Source organism: Cottoperca gobio, chromosome 13, assembly GCF_900634415.1.
Source record: "Cottoperca gobio chromosome 13, fCotGob3.1, whole genome shotgun sequence".
Lineage (NCBI taxonomy): Eukaryota > Metazoa > Chordata > Actinopteri > Perciformes > Bovichtidae > Cottoperca > Cottoperca gobio.
In genome coordinates, this window is record NC_041367.1 from 12,569,488 (window position 1) to 12,593,871 (window position 24,384).

At 39.9% G+C, this 24,384-nt stretch overlaps 3 protein-coding genes across 3 annotated transcripts; all 3 read left to right on the forward strand.

The window, feature by feature from the left end:
- Positions 1–1,034: 1,034 nt before the first annotated feature.
- On the forward strand, positions 1,035–6,239 carry ppm1lb (protein phosphatase, Mg2+/Mn2+ dependent, 1Lb). Its single transcript, XM_029446486.1, has 3 exons — positions 1,035–1,044; positions 1,503–1,664; positions 3,960–6,239. The coding sequence occupies exons 1-3, from the start codon at positions 1,035–1,037 to the stop codon at positions 4,298–4,300; spliced, it is 513 nt and encodes a 170-aa protein (XP_029302346.1). The 3' UTR covers positions 4,301–6,239.
- A 1,131-nt stretch (positions 6,240–7,370) lies between these two features.
- Positions 7,371–10,005, forward strand: LOC115017586 (ADP-ribosylation factor-like protein 14). The gene is made up of 2 exons (XM_029446178.1): positions 7,371–7,856; positions 8,635–10,005. The coding sequence occupies exons 1-2, from the start codon at positions 7,542–7,544 to the stop codon at positions 8,941–8,943; spliced, it is 624 nt and encodes a 207-aa protein (XP_029302038.1). The 5' UTR covers positions 7,371–7,541; the 3' UTR covers positions 8,944–10,005.
- Positions 10,006–11,015: 1,010 nt separating this feature from the next.
- kpna4 (karyopherin alpha 4 (importin alpha 3)) lies at positions 11,016–24,334 on the forward strand. Its single transcript, XM_029446115.1, has 17 exons — positions 11,016–11,276; positions 13,405–13,449; positions 13,539–13,628; positions 15,651–15,680; positions 15,783–15,835; positions 16,790–16,885; positions 17,203–17,288; positions 17,890–17,976; positions 18,065–18,234; positions 19,025–19,069; positions 19,230–19,361; positions 19,514–19,642; positions 20,347–20,451; positions 20,553–20,624; positions 21,343–21,505; positions 21,607–21,701; positions 21,992–24,334. The coding sequence occupies exons 1-17, from the start codon at positions 11,208–11,210 to the stop codon at positions 22,085–22,087; spliced, it is 1,563 nt and encodes a 520-aa protein (XP_029301975.1). The 5' UTR covers positions 11,016–11,207; the 3' UTR covers positions 22,088–24,334.
- The last annotated feature ends 50 nt before the right edge of the window (positions 24,335–24,384 follow it).

The following is a 24,384-nucleotide window of genomic DNA, read 5'->3' on the forward strand; positions in this document are numbered from 1 at the left end:
TCTGCAGTGCCCAGGAGTGGAACTGGCACCTGTCCAGTCCACACTCCATACTTGTCGGCGGTTGCTTTGTTCCCGGTTCAAGTCCGTACCAGCGACCCTCCGGTTCCCAAGCCATGTCCCTACGGACTGAGCTACTGCTTCCTGACAAAACCACAAAAGACCTAGTTGGTGCTCGAGAGTAAATGAACAATGCATGGCCTCATCATTTTCTCCCTTGTCAATGTAACACTGACAGCCATTGTAAACGCATGTCTGCGTTTATTCTGTTGCTAAACTCGTTCGCCATGAAGCTTTAGAATATCAGGTCATCATAGTAGATTTGAAGTTAGCTAATATGTTGTTAATGTATACTTATTCTGTCTAACATAACATAAAGGCCACACGTTTGACCAGCTTGACATTAGTGGAAATTGAGGTGAAAGAGAGCCAAAGCTCGATATTAAAGAAACATTTTATGTAATACTCCAGTTTTATGCAGAGTCAGCATCAACTTCATCTCTGTGTGTTCAGGGCAGACTTTAGTTCAGGGTTTGCTTAGCTTAGCACAAAGACTGGAAATTAGGGGAAACTGGTAGTCTGGTAAAAAAAAAAACCCCACATTTGAACAAAAATAAAGTAAAAATATAGTTTTTCTTCCCAAAGTTTTGTGAAAGAAAACGTTTTGGTTCCATTGCAACTGAACATAAATCCACTGATGAGGACTTTGAGATGCGGCTGATGCGGTTCCTAGAGTTAAAACATCATTTAAGCAGGACCGTTTTATGACAGTATTTGATCATTTTAGCCACGCTAGCCCCGTGGCTCCACGGATGGCATTGTAGGTCTGTCTGTTGGTCAACCACTTTGGTCCAGACTGAAATATCTCCACAATTGTTGGATGGATTGCACTGAATTTTTTTACAGATATTAACGGACCCCAGAGGATGAATCCTAAAGATTTGATGATCCCCCCCTGACTTTTCTTCTAGCACCTTCAAGAGGTTGACAATTGATGTTTTGAGTGAAATGTCTCTACAACTGTTGGATGGGCGGCCATGAAATTTGGTACAGCTTGACGTTGTGTTTAGTGCTAATTAGTAACCATGCTGTCACACTAAAATAAGATGGTAAACCTGCTAAACATCAGCATGTTAGCATTGTCTTTATGAGCTGTTAGCATGCTGACGCTAGCATTTAGCCCCTCTGTGCCTAAGCACAACCTCACAGTGGCTGCAGGCCAGTCTTAGACTTGTTGTATGATTTATGCATAAAGGTAATATTACCTTGATTTGTCAGGTATTTCATTCGCTTAAAGCCAGAAATCATCCTTGTGTGGTTATTTTATTCATGAATAGTTTCTATCTTATTGTTTCTATAAATGTACTATATTACAAGATATATTGGCAGAAAATGACACATAACCCACTCCGATTCTGATCTCATCTACTTCCTTCTCCCCCAACCCCTTCCTGCTCTCTCTCTTCCTATGTCCCCCCCCCCCCGCCTCTCTCCATCTGTTTCAGGTACTACGTGTCTGGTGGCCCTGCTGTCTGATAAGGAGTTGACTGTGGCCAACGTCGGAGACTCTCGTGGAGTTCTTTGCGATAAAGATGGCAACGCAATTCCTCTGTCGCATGACCACAAACCTTACCAGCTCAAAGAACGCAAGAGGATCAAGAAGGCTGGTGAGAGAACAGCTGCAGTCCAGACCAGCAGAGTTTTATTAATCGATTTTAAGCAGCAGAGCAAGGCTTTAGTTCAAACTTGAGGCAACATCAAAACTCAGATTGTTGTCATGAAAGCATAAAAGAAAGTCTTCTTATGATCAAAGCTGAGCACCATTATCCTTTTTCCCCCCACATTTTACGTCTCTGTGCTCAGGCTGACATCAAACCCTCGTGACTGATAACACAATCTGCTTCTAAAGCAGCATGTTATCAAATGCAGCCAGACAGTGCGCAGTATTTAAGGTGTATTTGAAGGCATAATTCTCCCATCTACCCTATCTGCATACTCTCTGTGCTGAAGAGAGTTTGATGGCAGGTTGCCAGATTAGTCACTCACAGTGTGGTCAGTGTCGGGGAAGCCCACCATCTCCATCTAATGGTCTCATCCGGTACTAAAGGAAAACACATTGTGTTGCTGTTATTCATGTAACATGCTTACGATTATGATACTACAGATGATTTCCTACTTTTTTTACTTCAGTAAGGGGGGGCAACTAATGTTTTAATAATAGATTTTCATAAACAGGAACCACTAGTATACGAATAAAAACTGCTTTTACAGAAGTCCTCATCTTGTTACGGTGGAGTTTGTCTCCGACAAACATACTCAGGAACAATTAATGATAGAAACTCTGTTCCTACACCACCGGCTCCACAGGTAGAGCTGGTGATCTGATTAGATGTTAGAGCACTTTGGTACATACATTTACATATTAATGAGGGAAACCAGATTCTCTTGAATCTGTTTGAACTCCTAAATGCTCGTTTAAGTGCCGTCTCTGCACTGATAAAAGGAAAAGAAACACAATGACAAAGAAACAAAGACACAGACTGCAACACAAACACTTGAGGCAAGTTTACCATCAATAATGCATGCGGTGTATCTTAAGAGCCACAGAATACAGCAGAATATGTTTTTTAGGAAATGTTTAACTTGTAATATTGAATATGACATATCAGACTATTCACTTTATATTTCCTTTACTCATTATGATAACATGAATACAATTTATATTATTTTATCTTTCTTAATTTGACAACAATTGTAGTTTTCTGTATAATTTGTGTTTTCTTGTCATGAAGATTATTTCCCGTTCTTTTCTGACACTTCTGGAAGGTCCCATATGGATTTTTCTTTTTGTCAATAGAAACCGGTCAGTTAATGCACATTAAGTCATTTATATTTACTTTATTCTATTGTATTCTGTGGATCTTAAAATACATTGTCGGTACCATATAATGGATTTTTCAAAAATCTATTATTAATGGTGCATGACTTTTGTTTGTATTTAGTTAGTCTGACTGAAACGTTGCATTTTCAATAAACGTAGTGCTGACTGTACGGGAATGAAAACTAACTGAATAATTCAATTAAATTATTTGAAATAAATACAAGCCAGTTGTTATGTGAATACAAATAATCACAGTCTAATGTGAGGGCAGTAATGTTTGCTAATTAATGCATTTATTATCTTAGCGGCTGCCCTCAGCAGCTAACTGCTTAGGTTTATACCTCAATGACGAATGTCCCTCTTGCTTCTAATTGCAATGTGTACATAACATTACCCAATTATATTAAAGCAGTTTACTAGAAGAGGCAGTAGCTGCTGGACACAGAGGTCATGTCCTCTTCTTTTCTGGGAACTTGGGGATTTGAGCAAACTTATAATAGAAATAGAAAGTTACACATGATGGTGTTTTATTTTTATAGCCTGAACTCATAACCTCAGTATTTTAAAAATCCTGGCTATGGCCTTAATAACTAGGAACTAGGGAGGCATCCTAACCTAGTATGGAAGTCATCATCTGATCATTTCCAGTACAATTCCCTGCTTGGTAATCTTGAAGCCATAGAGGACACACAGCTGTACTTGCAGGATGTGACATGAATTGAAATCTATCCAACAAAAACAATTACGTTCCATGAGCATGAACGGTGAGTGAAAACATGTCAACGCCACTGATCCATATTATTATTTGCGCTTTGATTGGAACACAGTGGTCTCACAGTTGATAGACATTAACAGACATGCTGCCAGTTGGTCCAAAGGAACAAAAATAATATTTAGTTTTACGGTTTAACGGCGGTAACATGTTAAACATCTGTTTCTCTACTTTTCCTCTCACCTTTGTATTCCTCTATCCTGCTTACTTCCTCACATTCTCTCCAACACCTTCCCCTCCACCTTGGTTTTCACTTCCCACTCTTGTTTTGCCATTTTTCAACCATTTCCCTTCTGTCCTTCTCTTCAGGTGGGTTCATTAGCTTCAACGGCTCGTGGCGTGTCCAGGGCATCTTGGCCATGTCCCGTTCTCTGGGCGATTACCCCCTGAAGAACCTCAACGTGGTCATTGCTGATCCTGACATCATGTCGTTTGACCTGAACAAGCTGCAGCCGGAGTTCATGATCCTGGCTTCGGACGGCCTGTGGGACACCTTCAGCAACGAGGAGGCGGTTCGCTTCATCCGGGAACGACTGGCCGAGCCTCATTTTGGCGCCAAGAGCATTGTCCTCCAGTCCTACTATCGTGGTTGCCCTGACAACATCACCGTCATGGTGGTCAAGTTTAAAGGCAAGGCCAGCGAGCAGTAGACCAGCCGTCGTCGACGCACAGTATCTATATTGTGTTTGAATATAAGTAAGAATAAAATAGGCTTAACATGAAAGATTTAAAAACTGAAAAATAACTTTTTGAGCGGGAACTATTTCTATCACAGATATTTACAGAAGTTAGCCCTTCAATGCATCAAACCACACCCCGCTCCCCCACCTTCACTTTCACTGTGAAAAGGGTGTCACTTGTAAGAAAACGTCTTTCATTTAGGCTTAGCCATATCGTGCAGACACCGTAATGCAAGCTGGGTCACTGTTATGCAAATAAACAGATTTAGCTGCGTGTGTGTGTGTGTGTGTGTGTGTGCGTGTGTGTGTGTGTGTGTGTGTGTGTGTGTGTGTGTGTGTGTGTGTGTGTGTGTGTGTGTGTGTGTGTGGGGTTGGGAAGAGAAGCATAGACAGATGTCACGTTAACAACCACTTTATTGTCTAGCCAATAATGAGACATTTATACAAGTATACAAGCTAGCATGGAGTTTCACTTCCACATTATTTCTGAGGTGATGCCTTCCACCCAATGTCTATGTGACCACTAATGTTTATATTTTTAGTATTCTAACTCTCTTTCCACATCATTTAATTCATTAATTGAGTGACTGCACTGAAAACGTTTTTTTTTTCCTGGATCAAATACATGTCACTGGTGCAAATCTGAATGTATTCCCTTTATACATGAACAACACAAATGATAATAGGCTTGTTCAAATATCACCATTCATATTGTACAGCAATAGAACCAATGGTTGTATCACACTCTCTCTTGATGTAAGAATAAATGTGTTTTATCTCAAATTTTATAAGTTTAGATGTTGAATGTTCACTTAAAGGATTGCTGTTCTGCGCTGATAAAGTCTCATTTCTGTCTTTATTGATGATACATTTTAAGATTATTTTTAAAAGATGAGACTCCCTCTCTTATCAGAATCTGTAACTACTGATAATGTAATAACTGTTGGATAATGCAGTAGGTCGTCAAAGCAATACCTTGTGGTGATAATGTCGTAACATCTCATCGTGACTCTATAACTGCTAATTATTAATTCACAAGGTTTGTCACATGTCATCTGATACAATAACTTTGACTGCTCATTTAAACTTGTAAAAAAGAAGGTAATAGTTGAGTTATCACATAAAATAATTGGAATAATAATTGGCAGTTATAATTGTAATATTATTTAGGAATTCAGATTAACCATGAAAGATTTTCAACCCATTTAATAGGGTTCTATTTTATATATTGACATGCTATTCCTTTATCTGACTTTTCTCACATTATTACTGACCACAATCTACATGAGACATACATGTACTGAAATTGACAATTTATCGTTGCGTCAATTGTTAATGCCATGTCATCCACATCCTGATATCGATCACATATGACATTTCCCTGAACTGTAAGTCAAAATGTAACAAGCCTTTGAATGAAACGCATTATTGTTGCCTTATTTTTTAAACTGTTAATTTCCTGTTATGAATTCTGCTGCCAAAACTACTTATTGGTTTTTAATGTAATGCAGTCGATCATGCCATGCACACTGCACAACCTCGGTGTCGTACCTTGTTAACTCACATGTAGAATAGCATTGTTGAAAGAAATGTCTCCAAGAGACACGGAATTGTAAGATGAATGTACATACCTTCCTCTTGTTAGTATCACCCCTCCACTGTCCAAACGGCAATGAAGAAAGCAGTGCGCCTGTTCCTGGATTGTTTAACTTCAGAGATATATATCAGATGAAACTGTTTGTGCTTTTTCAGTTCACATTATTCCCCGATAATGTACCTTACAGAGTGTTTATGTGGCATTTGTACTTGTTTTTGTTGAATTTAATAAACTGTAAAAAAAATGAAATAAAATAATTCTGACATTTCAAAATGTAAATCTAAAAGGTAACATTAAAATGATAAATGATCATTTTCTCTGTACCTGTGTTTTTTTTGTCAAGAAAATATACATCCAAAGTAACTCATACAGATATAGCATAGAGACGAGAAAGAAAGAAAAATACTTTCAACAAAAACATAAAACAGCCATACCCTTACAAACCTCGTTACAGCATACGCTGGGGAATCTGTCCTGCATGCTGTACTGAGTTGCACTTTTGTTTAATACGTATCATACAAAAAGGCACTAAACTAAATCATGAACACTAATATTTCCATTAAATATCATGAGAACTTGTTCTTTCGTTAAGTATTTCCATAAAGTTCTCTGTCATGGTTTATTTTTGCAGCAAAAGAGATGAAACAATGGACAATGAAAAGCTGATTTCAGTCGGGCTATGCCACCTGCTGGGCGATTAGAAAATGTTTGTTACTGCAGTCCACATGTACTCATTTAGGGCTGGGTAATACACATCATTTATTTTATGATTCTCTAATCAATCCAAGTTTAATCATATTATCCTTGTGAATAAATAGAGCTGAATCACATATAATAAAAGGATAAAAACATAAACCTCACATGTAAATCAGCTGCCAGAAGGTCCGGTTTATGTGGTCATACAGTATTAATCATGGCAAACAAATCAGAGGTCAGCCCGCATGAGAAATTAAATGATGATGCACTGATAAAACATAACGTCATGTTATATTCATTTTTTATGTAATAATTGTGACAATTTATCATTCTGATGATACAGTCCAGTGCTGCTGTCATTCATTTGAGACGAACAACACATTCCCAGAAACAATTCTTGCAGAGAGGTTTCTGGAAGACGTACTGTATGTTCAGCCTACATATTGTCAGTCTAAAGATAAAACTACATTTACCCATCAGCCCAAGGCGAATAATCCTCCACCTAAATTCCCCTGTGATGACATTGCTACGGGACATCCAGCCAGGAAGCTACCAAAATGGACTTCCTGGCTGGAGTGTATGATGAGCTGTAGCAGGTGTGATGTGACTCCTCCACTAACTGTGCTGTGGTAACCAGAGAACTGTACGCAGCTAGTTGCACCGTACCGTCACTTTGGATATAAATAGCTTTACTGAAAGCTACGTAGGGACAAGAGGAATCCCATCACAACAGAGGGGAGGGATCAATCTGAGCGCAATAAAGCATACTGACTGCAGACAGTCTCCATAAGAGACGAAACACACTAAGCCTATAGATAGACAGTACAAAGGGAGCCACTGGGTGCAGGCAGCTCATTTTACACAGCTAAACAAAAGGAAGAAGTCATACTTTATAAACACAAGCTGCACTTTTAGGACATGGGCATGCATGGATCCAAGCCTCGGAAACAAGCCCAGGTACTGATGCTGGGTCTGGACGGATCAGGAAAGACTACCCTGCTCTACAAACTGAAATACAACGAGAGCGTGGTGACCGTGCCAACTGTGGGCTTCAACGTGGAGACTCTGGAGACCGACAGGAGCAGCCCGAGCCTGACGGTGTGGGATGTGGGGGGCCAGAGGAAGATGAGGCCCCATTGGAGGCATTACTATACTGATACAGACGGACTGGTGTTTGTGGTGGACAGCTGGGATCAAAAGCGGCTGGATGAGTCCCGCAAGGAACTTAATCGGGTAATTAAATCTGATATTTTATTCTAAATAAGTGTAACAAAAAGGTTCTCTTCAATTCAAACTTCACTTGGATGTTTGAGCTTCATTGTGCAGAATGATGTAAGTGCAGAGTTTTGATCTTTAATAGCTAATAGCACAATTTAGGCAAATACAACAACATTTAAAGTGCTTATCAATGTATGTGTCAACAACTATAACTCCATAACTGTATATATATATATGTATATATGTTAATGAATGATAACACTGAACACTGTAATCACATTTTATTTATAGGCCTATATATGGTTATGTGCATGGCCAGATATTGTGTGTATATTAAAACTTTAATTACTTGTTTAAACACATACACATTTTGAAGGTTAATTCTTAAGATTGTAAGTTGTATTTATAAACTACAAGACAAAAAATAAATCTTAATTCACAGGCAATTTACTAGATTGTATAGTTTTCACCTCATGACCTTTATCAGGATGGAGTTTACACAGTTGTCATGTAGAGTGAAGAAGATTTCTGATTGAATAAATAAAAGCTTAATTGATAAATGAACAAATCATATTTCATTACAACTGTGTTATATTGTCAATCATCTGCCTACGCACCAGTTACAGAGTTATGATAAATGCTTATAAATGTCCTTATCTCTGAATACAACTACATGACAGTGTGTTACAGTCTGTGTATGTGTGTTTAAACTGCTTAATGCTTAATAGATGATGGTTAAACACAATACATTTTAAACTAATTAAAGTGTTCTTTACTTTGTCTTCTCCACTAGGTCCTGAGGTCCGAGAGTCTCAGAGGAGTTCCTCTCGTGATCCTTGCCAACAAACAGGACCTCCAGCGGGCTCAAAGCCCAGAAGTGCTTTGCCTCACACTGGACCTGGGGAGACTGTGCGAGGGCAGGACCTGGTTCATCCAGCCCTGCTCAGCCACCACCGGCATGGGACTAGAGGAAGGTTTCAGGAGGATCGTCTATCTGATGAAGACTCCATTTAAACAGACTCAAGAGGACATTAAGGTTAAGATGAAGTCTAAGGGCTTCAGTGTCACAGCTATGAAACAAGTCTTTCTCTGCAGCAGATGATGGATGGAAATCTTTTTTGGAGATTCATTCAAATGATATACAGGATTCTTTCTCGTCTGCCTGTGTAAATCATCCGCAAAATGGCCTCACTGTGGCAGTCTAAAGTGTCAAAGGATAGGAGGTGATAACAAAAGGGTTGAGATTATCACCGTTTTGAGTGTCTCTGTGGCAGAAAGAACCTTTACTCAATCCTGGTGAAGTCAAAGTGTCTGTGGACTATAGCGATCAGCCATGAAGATGCTGGGATCTTGGGTTATGACAGCAGGCGTGTCAAAACTGATATGAGCCGTTTGTAAAACACAACGATAAATCAGTCTGCGAGTGTTCATACTGTACAAGGAACATTGTATTTGTATTTGTTTGGTCAAGTTTCTGTGGCTCAAAGAAATACTGTTCTCCAATTGCGAAACATCTCTTTGTTTGTTTCACTATTATTTGTATTCATATTTGTATTCCTTTTTATAAAACATAAAGACTGGCATGGATTGACACAGCCAGTGTTGTCACACACTATGTATACACACACACATATACACATATACACATATATATATATATATATATATATATATATATATATATATATAATATTGATGATATATGATATATATTGTTACATTATACAAATTAAAGCCATGCCAAAACTGTCAAATCTGTCAATTCGAGTCATGTTTGTTTATCGTTACACTGGTGAAGTTTCAGTTTTGTTTTGTCTATTTGTTGCATTGAAATAAAGAATAATATCTGCAATCAAATGAGGTGGTTCTGAGTGTGGGTGATAATATAAAAGCTTTGCTTTAAAACAATACTCACATGTACATTGTACAATGCAATTGTTCCTTCTGTCCACACTGAATTTAAAGAGATCCTCTCGTGATTTGGAAAAGGGGGACAAAATCTACAGTCCATTTTTCGTGCAGAAATGCATTTCAACGTTCAGAAAAAGCTAATACGAGGAGGCTCCAGCAATCTGAAAGCCCTGCCTTGGTATAAAAAGAAGAAATTTAGCATTACATATTGTATAACAATAAAGGCTACCTTATCAATCAAATTGTAGTTGAACAGTTCACTAAAACATAAATTGACCCTGTGTGTGTAAAATTCATTAAACTTTTTGCCGCAACCATATTGGATATCTATTTATTTATATTTTTATAGTAATTAATAATAATAATAATAATAATAATAATAATAATAAGCTTTATTTGTATAGCACCTTTCATACAAGAATTGCAGCCCAAAGTGCTTCACAGCAAAAACACAACAATTAGTACAAGATTAGACAGAATAAGAGCATTTACAGTACAATAATCACAGTGTTGATGTAAATGAGTGTGAAGTAGCATTACAAATATTATTAAAATAGCAGAATTAAAATTGTATAAAATAGCAGAATTAAAATTGTATAAAATTGCAGAATTAAAAAAAAATATATATAGTAGATAGTAGAATTTTACAGTAAAATATTAAATATTTTTAAGATAGACCCTATATTTCATAAAATATCAATTTGCAAAGTAGACCTATGTAATGCTATAATAGGCTATAATAAATACAAGTAAAAAGAGTAAAATAGAGATATAATGAATGGCGTGGTGGAAAGTAACTGTACTTAAGCACAATTTTGAGTCTTACAATGTGATGCTACTTTCTATATCTGCTATGTATTTTTTAACTGCATATACATATGACATACATTGTTGTACAATAAATCAAATCACCCAACAGTATAAAATTGAATAAAAATGACCCCTTTTGTATTAAAATGCATCTTACAAGTTACTGCATCAGTAATAATAATCTAATATTATAATATATAATAATGTAACAACTTTAGAGCCCATGTGGCTGCATAGTGAGTACTTTTATTTATATACATTTTCTTGATTATACTAAGATACTTTTACTGAAGTAATAATGTGAATGCAGTACGTATAGTAGGTCAAATATTTTAATAATTACACTGAATGTACGTTAAATGTCATTGAATACAATGATCAAACATGAGTTTGTATTTTGTTATGTGGCGCGCCCTGCAGATAGACGTTAACAGTGAAACCAATGAGAGTGAAGGGGATTTCCCCACCCTTCCTCTACGCCAGCGCGAGGCTGCCCTCCACCACCGGCAATCCCAGTATGCACCGCGGATAGAGCAGCAAAAAATAGTCAGCTAACGAAAGGCTGAGAAAAGGGAACCAGAAAAGGGTAGCTCACAAGCTAAATCCACGAGTTAGATTGTATTTAACGTAACCAGAACTGCTAACATGGCTGACAACGAGAAACTGGACAATCAGCGGCTGAAGAATTTCAAGAATAAGGGACGTGATTTGGAGGTAAAAGTTATGCCGATTGGTGTCGAGGATCTCCTTTTCCTCGGCGCCACCGCCGCTCTGTTTCACGGCCAGCTTCGCCTTCTGGCTTCCTTGTGACGTCGTTTCTAATTTCCACCATCGGGAACTTTTTTTACCCAAACCGTCGGCTTGGGCCTTCACATACCGCCACTTATAGCTTGATGGCCTTGGCTGGACAAATTACCTTTTGGTTTAACGGGTCTCGTTTTGCCGTGAAACCGCGGTGGTTATAAAACATGTCAGAAACGCTAGTCAGAGTTCATCGCCTCCGCTCTATGTGCTCTGCTAGCTCGATGCTAGCCAGGCCCACGGGGAACATGCTAGCGTAACTGAAGCATATCGTCCACCGGATCGGATTAGGTCGATGTGCTAGCTAGGGGAAATGTTAACTGTATATCTAAAAGTAAATATTGTTGATTATCATTTTGTAACTGGAATATATGCTTGTTTGGCAAGCTAACACAACGGCAGATTAACGTTATTTTGATACTGCAGTTAGCAACCTGCGTGCTAGCTGGTTTGCTAGCTACCGTTAAGCTCGGTGGTTGGGCTTGATGGTGCTGGTGGCTGCAGTTCCACCCATCCCCCGTCTTTATCGCCAAAAACAATGGCGGAAACCAATTAGCCTCCTAGCTGGCTAGTTACCTGGATCTTCTAAATTGTGGCGTAGTGTTATAATTGTACTCCGTGGTTTACCGACGTTATACATGCTTAGAAAATGCGTTAACACGACCAGCTAGTTAACACGATCACATGACTGGTAGATCAAAGCTAAACGTTAGCTAACAATGAATCCATAAGTTAACAGTTGATTTACAGTCAGCTCAACGTGCCTTTGCTTCATTAATGTTAGCAGGCGGTGTTGTTGTTTTCAGACGGTCTCACTTAAGACTAAGTTACATGAGCAGGATATACTCATACATCCTGTTTGACAAGTATTTCTGTTGCGAGCTGCTAGGCCTCTGGACATGAAATGTGTCGTTTACAACATGTTAATAACTTATCATCACCACTGTGGAGGTCTTTCAGTGATGAACACAAGCATTACCGACAAACATCTTCTCTATGGCTGAAACTAAAACAATACTCGTCTGTTCATAACGAGATGTATAATAAACAATTTCCCCCAGTTTATTAGGTAACGTTAGACCCAGTGCGGTCTAATAAAACATTCCTGCTATAATTACTATGTAAACAGGGATAAATGTTACTTTCTTTGTTGAAACTGTTAATGGTGTGTTCAATCAACAGCATGGACGAGTTTGGGGTTCATTATACATTATAAACGTTACAATTTATCAGCAGCACAAACTATAGTCTCTATTAAAGACCCCACATCAGAATCTCTGAAACAGTTTCAACATAGAAAAACTGAACCTCATAACCTTCATGGCAGACTTACTGCAGTAGATTTTACTAGAGAAACTGATTTCATCTCATTGTAATTCTGATTTATTTTTTTCATGGGTAAGAACATGAATAAACATTGTGTGTATATATAAAGAATATGGGGGTTAGTGACCTTGTTATGGCACACAAAATGGTCTTGCAGTAACTTAAGATGAGTCATGATACGTGTGTTTGGGTGCTGTCATATGCAGAGTCTGGGCTGTTGACTTAATGCTCCAGGTATGACTGGTACTGAAGATCAGCTCTGGTCACATAAACAGGATCTCAGACTGTGCCTGAGTTTAATTTCGTAGCTAGTGCCACTCTTTTGGGAAACGGTAGGTTGGGATTGAAATAGGGCTGGAACTAATGAATATTTTCATTATCAATTAGTCTGCCAAGGTTTTCTAGATTCATCTTTTGGTCTGTCAGAAAATAGTGGAAAATGTCAACCCCCCAGTGTGTCAAAGTCCAAGATGATGTCTTTAAATGTCATCTTTTGTAAATCTAAAACCCAATGATTCTTTATTGTAATGTGATATAAAACAGAGAAATGCAATATTTGAGAGGCTGAAAGCAACACTTCCCTGCCATTTTGCAAGGAATGTTGACAATTATGTGTTTGTCGACCGACTAACAGATTAGTCGACTATTCTTTGCAGCTCTAGATTAAAGTTCCTTGTTGTATAATGTTATAATGTTATACTATCTCGTCCCACAGACTATGAGAAGACAGAGGACTGAGGTAGTCGTGGAACTCAGAAAGGTAAAAACATTTGTATTATATTGTGCCTTATCATGATGAATGTCTGCTGGAATGTGCATGACGTAATATTTCTGTTGCCTCCACCACAGAACAAAAGAGATGAGCACCTTCTGAAGAGAAGAAATGTACCCTATGAGAACATCTGTGAGGACTCTGATGTCGACGGAGATTTCAGTTCGGTACGGTTGTGCTTCCTTTGCTCCAAATGTGTCTGCTGCCACCAGAAAGTTTGCATATTTTTAGGTTTTGTATTTCAAGGGCAGATAGTTCCTGTAAGGCACTACTGAAATGCTTGTCCTAGGAGTTTTGCACATTAGGTTCACCTCACTGGTAAAACAGTCCAGAGGTTTATGACATGCTGACATTTTGTCCCTGTCATGATATCTCCTTGCTCAATGTCCGCTGGGTGGGGCAGGAGTGAACAAACATGCAGTCAACAAGCTTTCTCTGTGCTGGTTGGTGTCTCATTTTCCCAAAGCAAGAGATCAATGATTTCAGTACAGCTTCCATGGTAGACTAGGTAGAGGCACCTCGTCTAACTACCCCTCATCGGGGTTATGTTCCTTTTTGAATACTTTCTGTGCTTTTGGGGCACAATACTTTCATTCATGTTTGAGATAGATTCATGTGATGCAGCGTTTTTGTGTTGACATGACATTTCTCATTACGTAATCACTGCAGTAAACACCAATAGGGATGTTTATTTTTTCATTTTCAGATGAAAGAACACGAGTATAAAGGGGTACCAGATAAGAAAATGACTATTATAATCACTATAGGTAGTACTAGTTTTAGTTGTGGGGATGATTGTGATACATACAGAAATGAATTGTAATGCAAACTTTAGCCCTCCAATTGGGCTAATTTTGAGGCACTTTATTTACAGGTAAGCACTGATCTTACCACAAGTGGTAAGCCAAAACAGTAGGCCATGTGCTCATTATAGTTTAGGTTCAAAGCTCAACAGTAAATGTCTTAGTAGTCATCCCTCCATGTATGTAGTTTGGGCCAACGTCAGACCTACAAGTTTTAGGCTAACAGGTGAACGTCACAAAAAAATAGGTTGATCAAGAATCCCACCATCTGGATGCTGGATAAAAAAGGCCACTCAGCCGTTCAGAAATTCAATCACAGTAACTGCCTAGTGGTATTAAGAGGGCTGACTTGAAACATGCTGCTTAGCAATCTATCAACAATGACGTGGTGCTCTGACTCTCTGCAAGACATTAGAGAGGCTTTTGTGTGCGCTTGGGCAATCTAGTTTAAATACTTACCAACCAATAACCGCTGTGACTGTTTTCAGTGGGTCTAAAATAATACAGATTGTGCCTTGAGGACATTGCTGTTTTTCAGTTTTGTCTATTTGTGGTAAGCTCTTTCATTATGACAAATGTAGGCCTGCTGAGCTTCTCAGAATACACATTCCCTTTTCTGATCTATCAGATGTTCCTTAAATAGTCCGTTTTTCTTTTTTCCTGCTGTTTCCCGTCAACACTTAAAAAAAAAAACTACAGTTGTGTCGTGCAGATTGTGTATGCAGGGTTGTGTTTGAATGTTTTTTCTTTTCTGGTTTGCAAGTCTACTGCCCACCTTTTTTTAATTCAAGGGTGCACAGGCAATCAGCTGAACCTGCTGGCCATCAAAGGCATCGGCCAACTTTATTTAACAGGACCTGCTGTCATGGTCAGTGCTTTATTGAAAGTTAGAACGATACTCGGCACACGGCAGCCTACACTGGACCCTGAACTCCCTGTAGAGGGCGTCAGGTGAGCTTGCCAGTTGGCAAATGATCACGTTGAATGTTGGCCTTCGCGTCCGGCCTGCTGACTGTTGCACCACAACACCACATTGGTTCAAGTGAGAATGCAAGTCACTGCATTGTCCCGGTGGCATTTCCTAATCCTGAGCCCCCCCTCACTGTTCTCAATGGTGCTTTGGTGGCTTTCCTCCCTGCTGTGTCAACTTCACAGACAAAAGCAAGCTTAGGAAAGACTGTTTTTTCTTTAATGCAAAGCAAGAAGCTAACAGAAGTCTGCTCCCCCTCATTAAGTGCTGCCAGGATATGCACTCTGCATTGTATTTGAGCGGCTTTTTCTCTGATATACCTGTTGCTGATCTTGTACTCTTACATACTGCACGTGTTACAAATGTGTGTCAAAGCACAATTCTAGATCTGACTCTCCAAACCTTTTCTTTTTCAGCAAAACACCTCTCTTGAAGCAATAGTACAAGTAAGTAGGATGTTTGATTCATTTATTTTTTCTTCTTTGTCTTTTAGTGTATATCTTGCAGAACCTAACTTATGTCTTTTGCTTTTCTGACTTGTGTTATAGAATGCCACCAGTGATAATCAGGGCATCCAGCTGAGTGCTGTTCAGGCTGCCAGGTATGAACACACACCCTCACACTCCTGGATTTAACTGGTTATCACTTCAGTTTACACCAGTCGTTGTCAAATAATTGAATAATGTTTTCTGTCTCTGTATAATGATTCAGCGTCACATTTCTCATGTTGTAATATTGATGTTCACAGTGAAAGCTAAGTGGACCGACGGAAGGATTTTATGATTTTAGCGAGAATTCAAAAGAAACTCTACTATTGAGAGTCCGCTAAGCGTAAACCAGTCAGAGACAATCTGAATAAACCAAAATAAACTACATATGTGACGATGACCTAAATGAATTGGTGACATCCTAATCATTTCAAGTTTAATACACCAGCAAACTTTTTTGGAATAAATAAATGCAATGAGAATAAATGTTACTTTTTGACAATATCAAGTCTACCATGTTACCATCTCAACCTAAATGTGACTATGAATAATCTATATTAATGCTGTATAATATTGAAGTAGTCGTTTGACTCTGATCCAGATTCACATCTGCTTCATCTGGTATCTGTGAGCCAGAGATTCTGCTCCAATACTTCGTCTGAAGAGGTTCTCTGATTAAAATTGATGGCCTCTTGCAAAATACAATCCCAGTGTTGAAATTTCAGGGGCTGTTGATGTTTTTCCAGCTCTGTTAGACAGTGGTGATTTACAGCAAGTCAGCCCCAGCTGATTAATGGACATTGTAAATGGCATTGAGGCTCAGTAATGCAGCCCTCTTAAATTTGAGTAAAATGCCGTATGAGGTAGCTGAAATCACGTAACATGTTTCTTTATTATTTTTATGCGTCTTGTCTTTTCTTCTTTCCCCATTGAAGTGTACCCTGCAGCTTTTACCTTGACACTGAGTATGCCTTCATACATTACCTGGATGTTGGGTCATGAGCTTGTGTGTGTGTGTGTGTGTGAGAGTGAGTAATGGTCTTTTGTGTCCTCTTTTGTTTTTGTAGGAAGTTGTTGTCCAGTGACCGTAACCCTCCCATAGATGACCTGATCAAGTCTGGGATCCTTCCTATACTGGTCCACTGTCTGGACAGAGATGACAAGTAAGCAGACTGTAATTCTGTTTGTCTGCATGTAGCCGTGCATCACACTTTTTCATGTGCGGTAATTATAGTACAAGCTAGCCGTTTTTCCCCGATCATTTCGGGTTTATATACACTTCAAAGTTATGCAAATGAGCAAGCAGGGTTTTAGCCCAGCCTCCATCTGCAGCAGTTATGTAAATGTGTTCTAGTTTTTTTACCTTTTCAGGAATGGCAGAAATATAAGTGACTCATCAGCATGCTCTTACTGTTTGACGCCACTGCCCAGTCACACTGACTCTAACCATAGCCTTCATTCATCTCTCCTCTCTCGACAGCCCATCTCTCCAGTTTGAGGCAGCCTGGGCTCTAACCAACATAGCGTCTGGTACCTCAGAGCAGACCCAAGCTGTGGTCCAGTCCAGTAAGTGGCGTTTCATCACGACAATGGTCAATGTAATATTTTCTTAATGGACCGGCCGGCTTCTCCATCTTAATTTTTAGTTTCATTCAGAGGTTGTGATTGGTCACACTAAATGGCAGCACTTGCAGCAACATAAGAGAATTGAAAGACTTAAATCAGGGAATTTCAGAATGATTAATCTTGGCATTGCTTTACGTAATAACCTGTGATAAATGATGCAGTCAGAGTTTAAGTATCTCTGGCTTTGAATGCTTGAATTAAGTATATTTAAGCTTGATTTCTTTTTTAAGATCCTTAGATTCTAATGATCTGAATTTGTTCAGAGGTTGTCTTGTCTACATTAAGCAATACAATCAAAACAACTTACATATTTTCCTACTTTTCTTTCCTCAGCATGTTGTGGATTGATTGCATTTTAGTCTAAGAACAAACTTAGCCATGTCCAAATCTGGACTCTAAATCTGTCCAAGTGGTAATTTAATGTGCGTGGTCAGATGATTAAAGTTCTCTCACCAGAGATGTTTCTCAATTTAAAATGAAACATCGGATCACAAGATTCCCTTTTTGATATGATTGACACCCATCTGTTTCCTTGGTGTAGATGCTGTGCCACTGTTCCTGAGGCTCCTTCACTCTTCTCACCAGAATGTGTGCGAACAGGCGGTCTGGGCCCTGGGCAACATCATAGGTGAGTCGCTGTTGGTGTGAACATGGGTGGGTTGGATGTATACGTCAGTCCCGAGACAACATGCGCTCTATCTGTGTGTTCTCTCCAGGTGATGGCCCCCAATGCAGAGACTATGTGATCAGCTTGGGTGTGGTTAAGCCGCTGCTCTCTTTCATCAGTCCCTCCATCCCCATCACCTTCCTCCGCAATGTCACCTGGGTCATGGTCAATCTGTGCCGCCATAAGGACCCCCCACCACCCATGGAGACGATCCAGGAGGTGTGTATGAAAGAAAGAATGAGGGAGCAGTACACGTGTATGCTGGGTTGCATGGGTGTTTTTATGGAAAGGCAATAATTCAGTGTTTATGAGTTGGATGCCACCAGTGAAGGATTAATCATGCAGTCATGTTCAGTTCATACATTTTCACAAGCAAGATATCATGAATCGTGAATGCAAAACATCAAATGTCCCTTTCAAAGTCACCACCAGGTCAAAACATTAGAGCGGATGCTACCTGCGGTCTGAAGCTTGCAGATATAATAGGAAAATATTTCAATATGGCTGATGTCAGACCTGAGGAATATGCACGTTAGATCGAAAAGGTGTTTTAACCAAATATAATAAATGCGGACTTTGTGGAGGATTCCTTCTCATCTTTAGACCTGATGGTGAATGCAAATAAAGCTGGTTTATAGAATATGTACAAACTACATAACATGGCTCCCAGAGGAAAATCTGCTGTGACGGCTCATATCTGCACTCCACCCGTCTCCTGAAATCAAAAGGCAGACGTGTTTTTTTTGGACGTTTGTGAGAGCGAGGCGGAGTGGAAGCGCTCCATCAGTAGTCTACCTAAGATGGTTAAATGAGGGCAAAGCTAGTCTGTTGCTGTTTTGTGCTGAAATGAGTTAAGGTGTAGCAGGTATTGCAGATTACAGGGTCAAGGAGACAATTTAACTATTATTCTTTCCCTGGTGTCGGTCTTTTATAGGTCACATGGGAATCCTGTTGATGTTTTTGTTGTTTTCTCCACATAATGATCCCACCTTCTTTGTTCTATTCTCAGATCCTGCCAGCTCTCTGCGTGCTGATCCACCACACTGACGTCAGTGTGAGTAGAACAGTTTAGTTCTTTAGGGCTGTGGTGCCTTGGCCTCACTTAATTATAAGCAGAGCTCTCGTCCCACAGAATAAATTCTTGTTAAATTTGAAGCATCTTAGTAAGGAGGAGAGTTTATTTATGAGTTTCTTTTCTTTTTTGCTGCGTCCAGATCTTGGTCGACACAGTGTGGGCTCTGTCCTACCTGACGGACGCTGGGAACGAGCAGATCCAAATGGTCATCGACTCTGGCATCGTCCCTCATCTGGTTCCTCTGCTCAGTCACCAGGAGGTCAAAGTTCAGGTACGAAGAGACGCCAGGCATGACACGGATTAGATTAATACAAGTTTTGTTTACAACATATACACTAGATGAGACTGATTCATATTTAGGATGAATTAATAAAGGCAATGTATCATTATCATAACATCTCTACACTTCCTCTCCACATCCAGACTGCTGCTCTGAGGGCTGTTGGGAACATAGTGACCGGCACAGATGAACAGACCCAGGTGGTGCTCAACTGTGACGCTCTCAGTCACTTCCCTGCACTCCTCACACACCCGAAGGAGAAAATCAACAAGGTAACACATCTTCCATCTCCTTCCTCCTCTTGCACACGTCCATGCCAACAACCTATGTCTACTGCAAGATGTGTCGACTGACTGGAAGTGATGAAATCAGAGACATGGTGCTCGTGCGAATGCTGTGTGAAAGGTATGGGCATGGGACAGATAGTTAGTTGTAGGACGTCGCAACACGGAAGAACCACGAGGATGAAGAAGACGAAGAGGACCTCTAGTTGAAGTTAGTCAGACAGATCGGGGGGGGGGGGGTTGGTTAGGAGGGTGTGCATGTGATTGAATGTGTGATACCATGGGTTGGTGGCCAGAGGGTGCTGAAGACCATGTGTCTCTGCTGATATCGGAGTGCATCTGAGACCAGTCACTTAAAAAAGAGGCCCACTTTGTGACCTGGACGATGATTAGAGCCTCAACAAACGCCCTTGCCCCGCCCACAGCACTCTGTCTCGGCCAGAGGTCAAACTCTCAGCGTGGACCTCTGGATTCTGATCCAGTTCAGACACACAAAGTGTTTTAGTCCTCGAGAGGATGGATAGGCAGTCTGTCATGTTTGATTAACAGTCTTTTGCAAGGCGAGTTCCTCCTCGCTAGCTGAAGGTGTGACACAATAAAAAAAATATTTTGGCTTCTTTGGTTAGTATAAAACCTGTATACATTTAAACCTCCATGGCTCACTGACTGTATTTGTGTTTTTTGTCCTGTAGGAGGCAGTGTGGTTCCTGTCCAACATCACAGCAGGCAACCAGCAGCAGGTGCAGGCTGTCATTGACGCCAAGCTTGTTCCCATGATCATTCACCTGCTCGACAAGGTGTGTATCCATCTGTGTTTACAAACTGTGTGAAGTACAAGAGGAGAACTTACAGGGAAAATATGTATTGCTCACCTATGAATGCATTTCTGTTTTTTTAGGGTGACTTTGGCACTCAGAAGGAAGCAGCCTGGGCCATCAGCAACCTGACAATAAGTGGGAGGAAAGATCAGGTAAGAATCTTCTTCACAAATCGCCTCGTGCTCTGCCAGCTGTCGGGTTGAACTTTAATTTAAACTAACCTTTCCTCACGAACAAACTATGACTCTGATCTTTGAATACAGCAATGCTAACAAGTCGAGCCATATTCTGAGAATGGGATTGAGTCATGAAAAAATGGAAACTGAATAATAATATATTATTTATCACTTTTCTTAACAACGTTACAAAGCGCTTTACAAAAGAAACAATAAGCAGACCGGGCAGATACAATGAGAATAAGGCCAAAGGACTTGAGCACAGAGGAAGTAAATACAGTAACATGAATAAGTAAATGTTATATACTGTATAAATAAAAACGTATATTAAACATTTCCAAAAGCTTTTACAAATAGAACATTTTAAAAACGAGATTTGAAAGAAGCTCGAGACTCGGTGTGTCTGAGAATCAGAAGAAAAGGGAGAAGAATTGAAAAATGAAAGCGATGGAATGACGTTGAAATCATTTATTTTATTACAATATTTCTTCTGACATCAATGCACATCACAAAAGTCTTTCAAAATATTAATTTGGACGACAGAAATGTGAAACTCTTAAGTTCTAATTCAAAACTACAATCGCCAAATTCGGTAACGTCAGCAGAAACTGAATTTGAAAGGGAGAATGTTGAGCCACTGGTGATGAAGTATTCCTTCCTCTGATGTTCCTCGCCGCCTCTCTGCTGCCTACAGGTTGCACACCTGATTGAGAAGCAGGTGATCCCTCCATTCTGCAACCTGCTCACAGTGAAGGACCCTCAGGTCGTGCAGGTTGTTCTTGATGGCCTCAGCAATATCCTGAAGATGGCAGACGATGAAGCTGAAACGATTGCTAACCTTATTGAGGAATGTGGAGGTAAGTCCCATCAAGGTTTTTATCACGTTTGTGTTTTTTACACATTAGGTGTTCATGCGGGATCGAATGGTGTATAATTTGCTTTTGTTTTTATTCCTCAGGTTTGGAAAAAGTGGAGCAACTTCAGAATCACGAAAATGAAGATATCTACAAATTGGCATACGAAATTATTGATCAATTCTTCTCATCCGATGATGTAAGTATATGTCGTTTCTTTCTTTCAAAGTTGATATGGCACTACGGTTTAAAGTATCTGTCCAATGGTGGGTTTCAATAGTATTGCTGTGTTAAGACAGATATCACATTCCAGTATTGTAAACTAGCAGAACCGTCACATTGAAGTTGATGCAGAGACCTACAGTGACGGTCTCTGGACTTATGATGCAGAACATTGTCTTATGATGCAATGAACACCGCTAGTGTTTGCTCTACTGTCATGTCTGCTGCACATTGTTAACGCCACGTTTCTTTTTTCTTTTCATTCAGATTGATGAAGACACCAGCCTGGTCCCAGAAGCCATCCAAGGTGGAACTTACGGCTTCAACTCAGCCAACGTGCCAGCCGAGGGATTCCAGTTCTAGACGGCATCTGGGGTATTCTGGAGTTTTGTTCACGATGCAGCACTCTGTTCAACATAAAAAAAATTAGGAGAGAAAGAGCGAAAGAGAGCGAGAGTGTGAGAAATTTGATCCATTGTGCTTGGCTCGTGGGATCCATGGCTGCATCTTATCTGAAAGAAAAATGTGTGGATTTCATTTGGCCTTCCAGGGGAACCAGTCCAAATGAAGTTTGAGATGGCGAGTGGGTGCGAGTGAGAATGAGTGGCTACATGTTGCAAAAAAAAGCAAAACATCTACATCGAATGCGTTGAGAGACATGCCGACATAACTTCTGTGTTATTGGAGCTGTCGCCTTCGGAAAACTACTTCAAACGACAACAAAAAAACTCGATGTCTGCCCAGGGGAGAACCAAGGACATCCAAAAATAAGAAATCAAGAGATCTTGAAATATTACAAAACAAACAAAATGCAGAAATGAAAATAACTTTAATTATGAACTGAGATGAACCACGAACCATCACAATTCTGCGGTCCTCCGACTAGAGAGGGTGCCACCCTCAATGTGCCCCTCCCCCAATCGGCCACGCTATCAGACATGTGTGTGAATGGACCCATTGTGTATGAATGTCTGGACTCAGTGCTGAGGAGCCAGGTTCATCTCCTCCAACGAAACGCCCCGATGGGGCACCATCCTCTCCCTCTGGTGGGCGGGGCCAGGAGTCCGGCTGCGCGTGACGCATGTGCGAGAGAATGGACGGATGAGTTGTTGTGTGCTTGGCTGCGTGCGTGACTGGGAGTATGCAAGACTGGGTGAGAACGCATGCAGAGACGGGAAAAAAAATACAAATACAACATCTGAAGAGAAACAAAATTGCAACAATGAGGTTAGCAAAGGTTTCAGGAAAAGAAATTCTGCCTTTGAAAGGGAGGCTGATCCACAAATCCCTGAAAGGAAGAACTTTGGATATGAAAAAAAAAAAATCATCATCGTCATCACAAGGATTCTTTTTTTGTTTTGAATTATTGTTAAGTTAGTATTAATTGACACTGGACAATGCTATTGGCAGGTGTGGAGCAGCAGTGCATTGTATTAAGATGCATTTGGTGGCTTTTGGGCTTTTCTTTTTGCCTCCAGTGTGTTCCTTTTTATGATACTTTTTTATTTTCAGCTTTTAGTTTCATTGCTTCTGTAAAGGTGATTGACGACGATCGTATTCCACCCTCACACCAGAACCCTAACCTACGCACCAGACATGGGCTTGATGCTGTGAAATTCTGACACCATCACTATAATCAAACAAATGACCTGTTCCCCTTGTGACACTTCATTATTCTTCCTTCAATTTACAGCAAAATCACTGCTTTGCAGTATTGTTGCCATAGCTTTGACTTATCACAGAGGGAGAAGAGAACAATGGCCATTTCACGTAGGATTGTGAATCATAACCTTTGCATGTACTAAACTATGGCACAGTTATTTTTTAGGGTATTTTAGTTTCCTTAGGCTGTGGATACAGTGTAATTTTCATTTTAAGTAAAACTGTGCTTAAATGTTACATGTTTCCCCTTCCCTTATCCCTCACTAGTGTCCGATTTGCTAAATAATCTATGGTTTTGCACATGTACTGCAAAGTGAGGCCTGAAGGCATGTTGGTTGGTTTCATAGGTTTTGACCCGCCAACAACCTCCTACAATATGCATCACTCAACCACAATCTTTGTTGTCTTTCTAGAGTAATCCAATGATGCTTTTTAGTGATACTTGAGAAAATAATGACTTTATTTCAGGAGCAGAAGTAATGAATCTGCAAATGTATCTCAGGCTAGATTAAGAGGGGATTTAGCCTCTCTTTTCTCAAGGTCAAAGGGTGTCCCACATGTCAGACTGGAGTTGTCCTAAGTGGGTTCTCCTGAGTAGTAAATAAACCCATGAACAAGTTTGCTGTACCTTTTTAGTACCTTACAGAGTCATTAGCCCCATACTACTCTTTCCTCTTATACCAGCTAGGTGTACAAGCTTACCCTTTTCCATTTTTTGTGTTAACTTCAAACACTGTAGTAAATGATTACACATTGTGCTCATAAACCTTCTGTTGAACATAGGGATATTTTTTTTTTTTTGCAGCATTCCTTGTTAGCAAACATGTGGTTTCAAATCTAAATTTATGACATGGAAGGTAAAAAAGGTGGTTTGCCCAAAAACCTTTTTGGGAGATAGGCTACAGGATAGGTTGTCTTCAAGAAAATAAATAGTGAAACCCAAATCGAGAGACTGTGTGTGTGTGTGGTCTGTTGTGAAGAAGTGGTGTGAATAATCT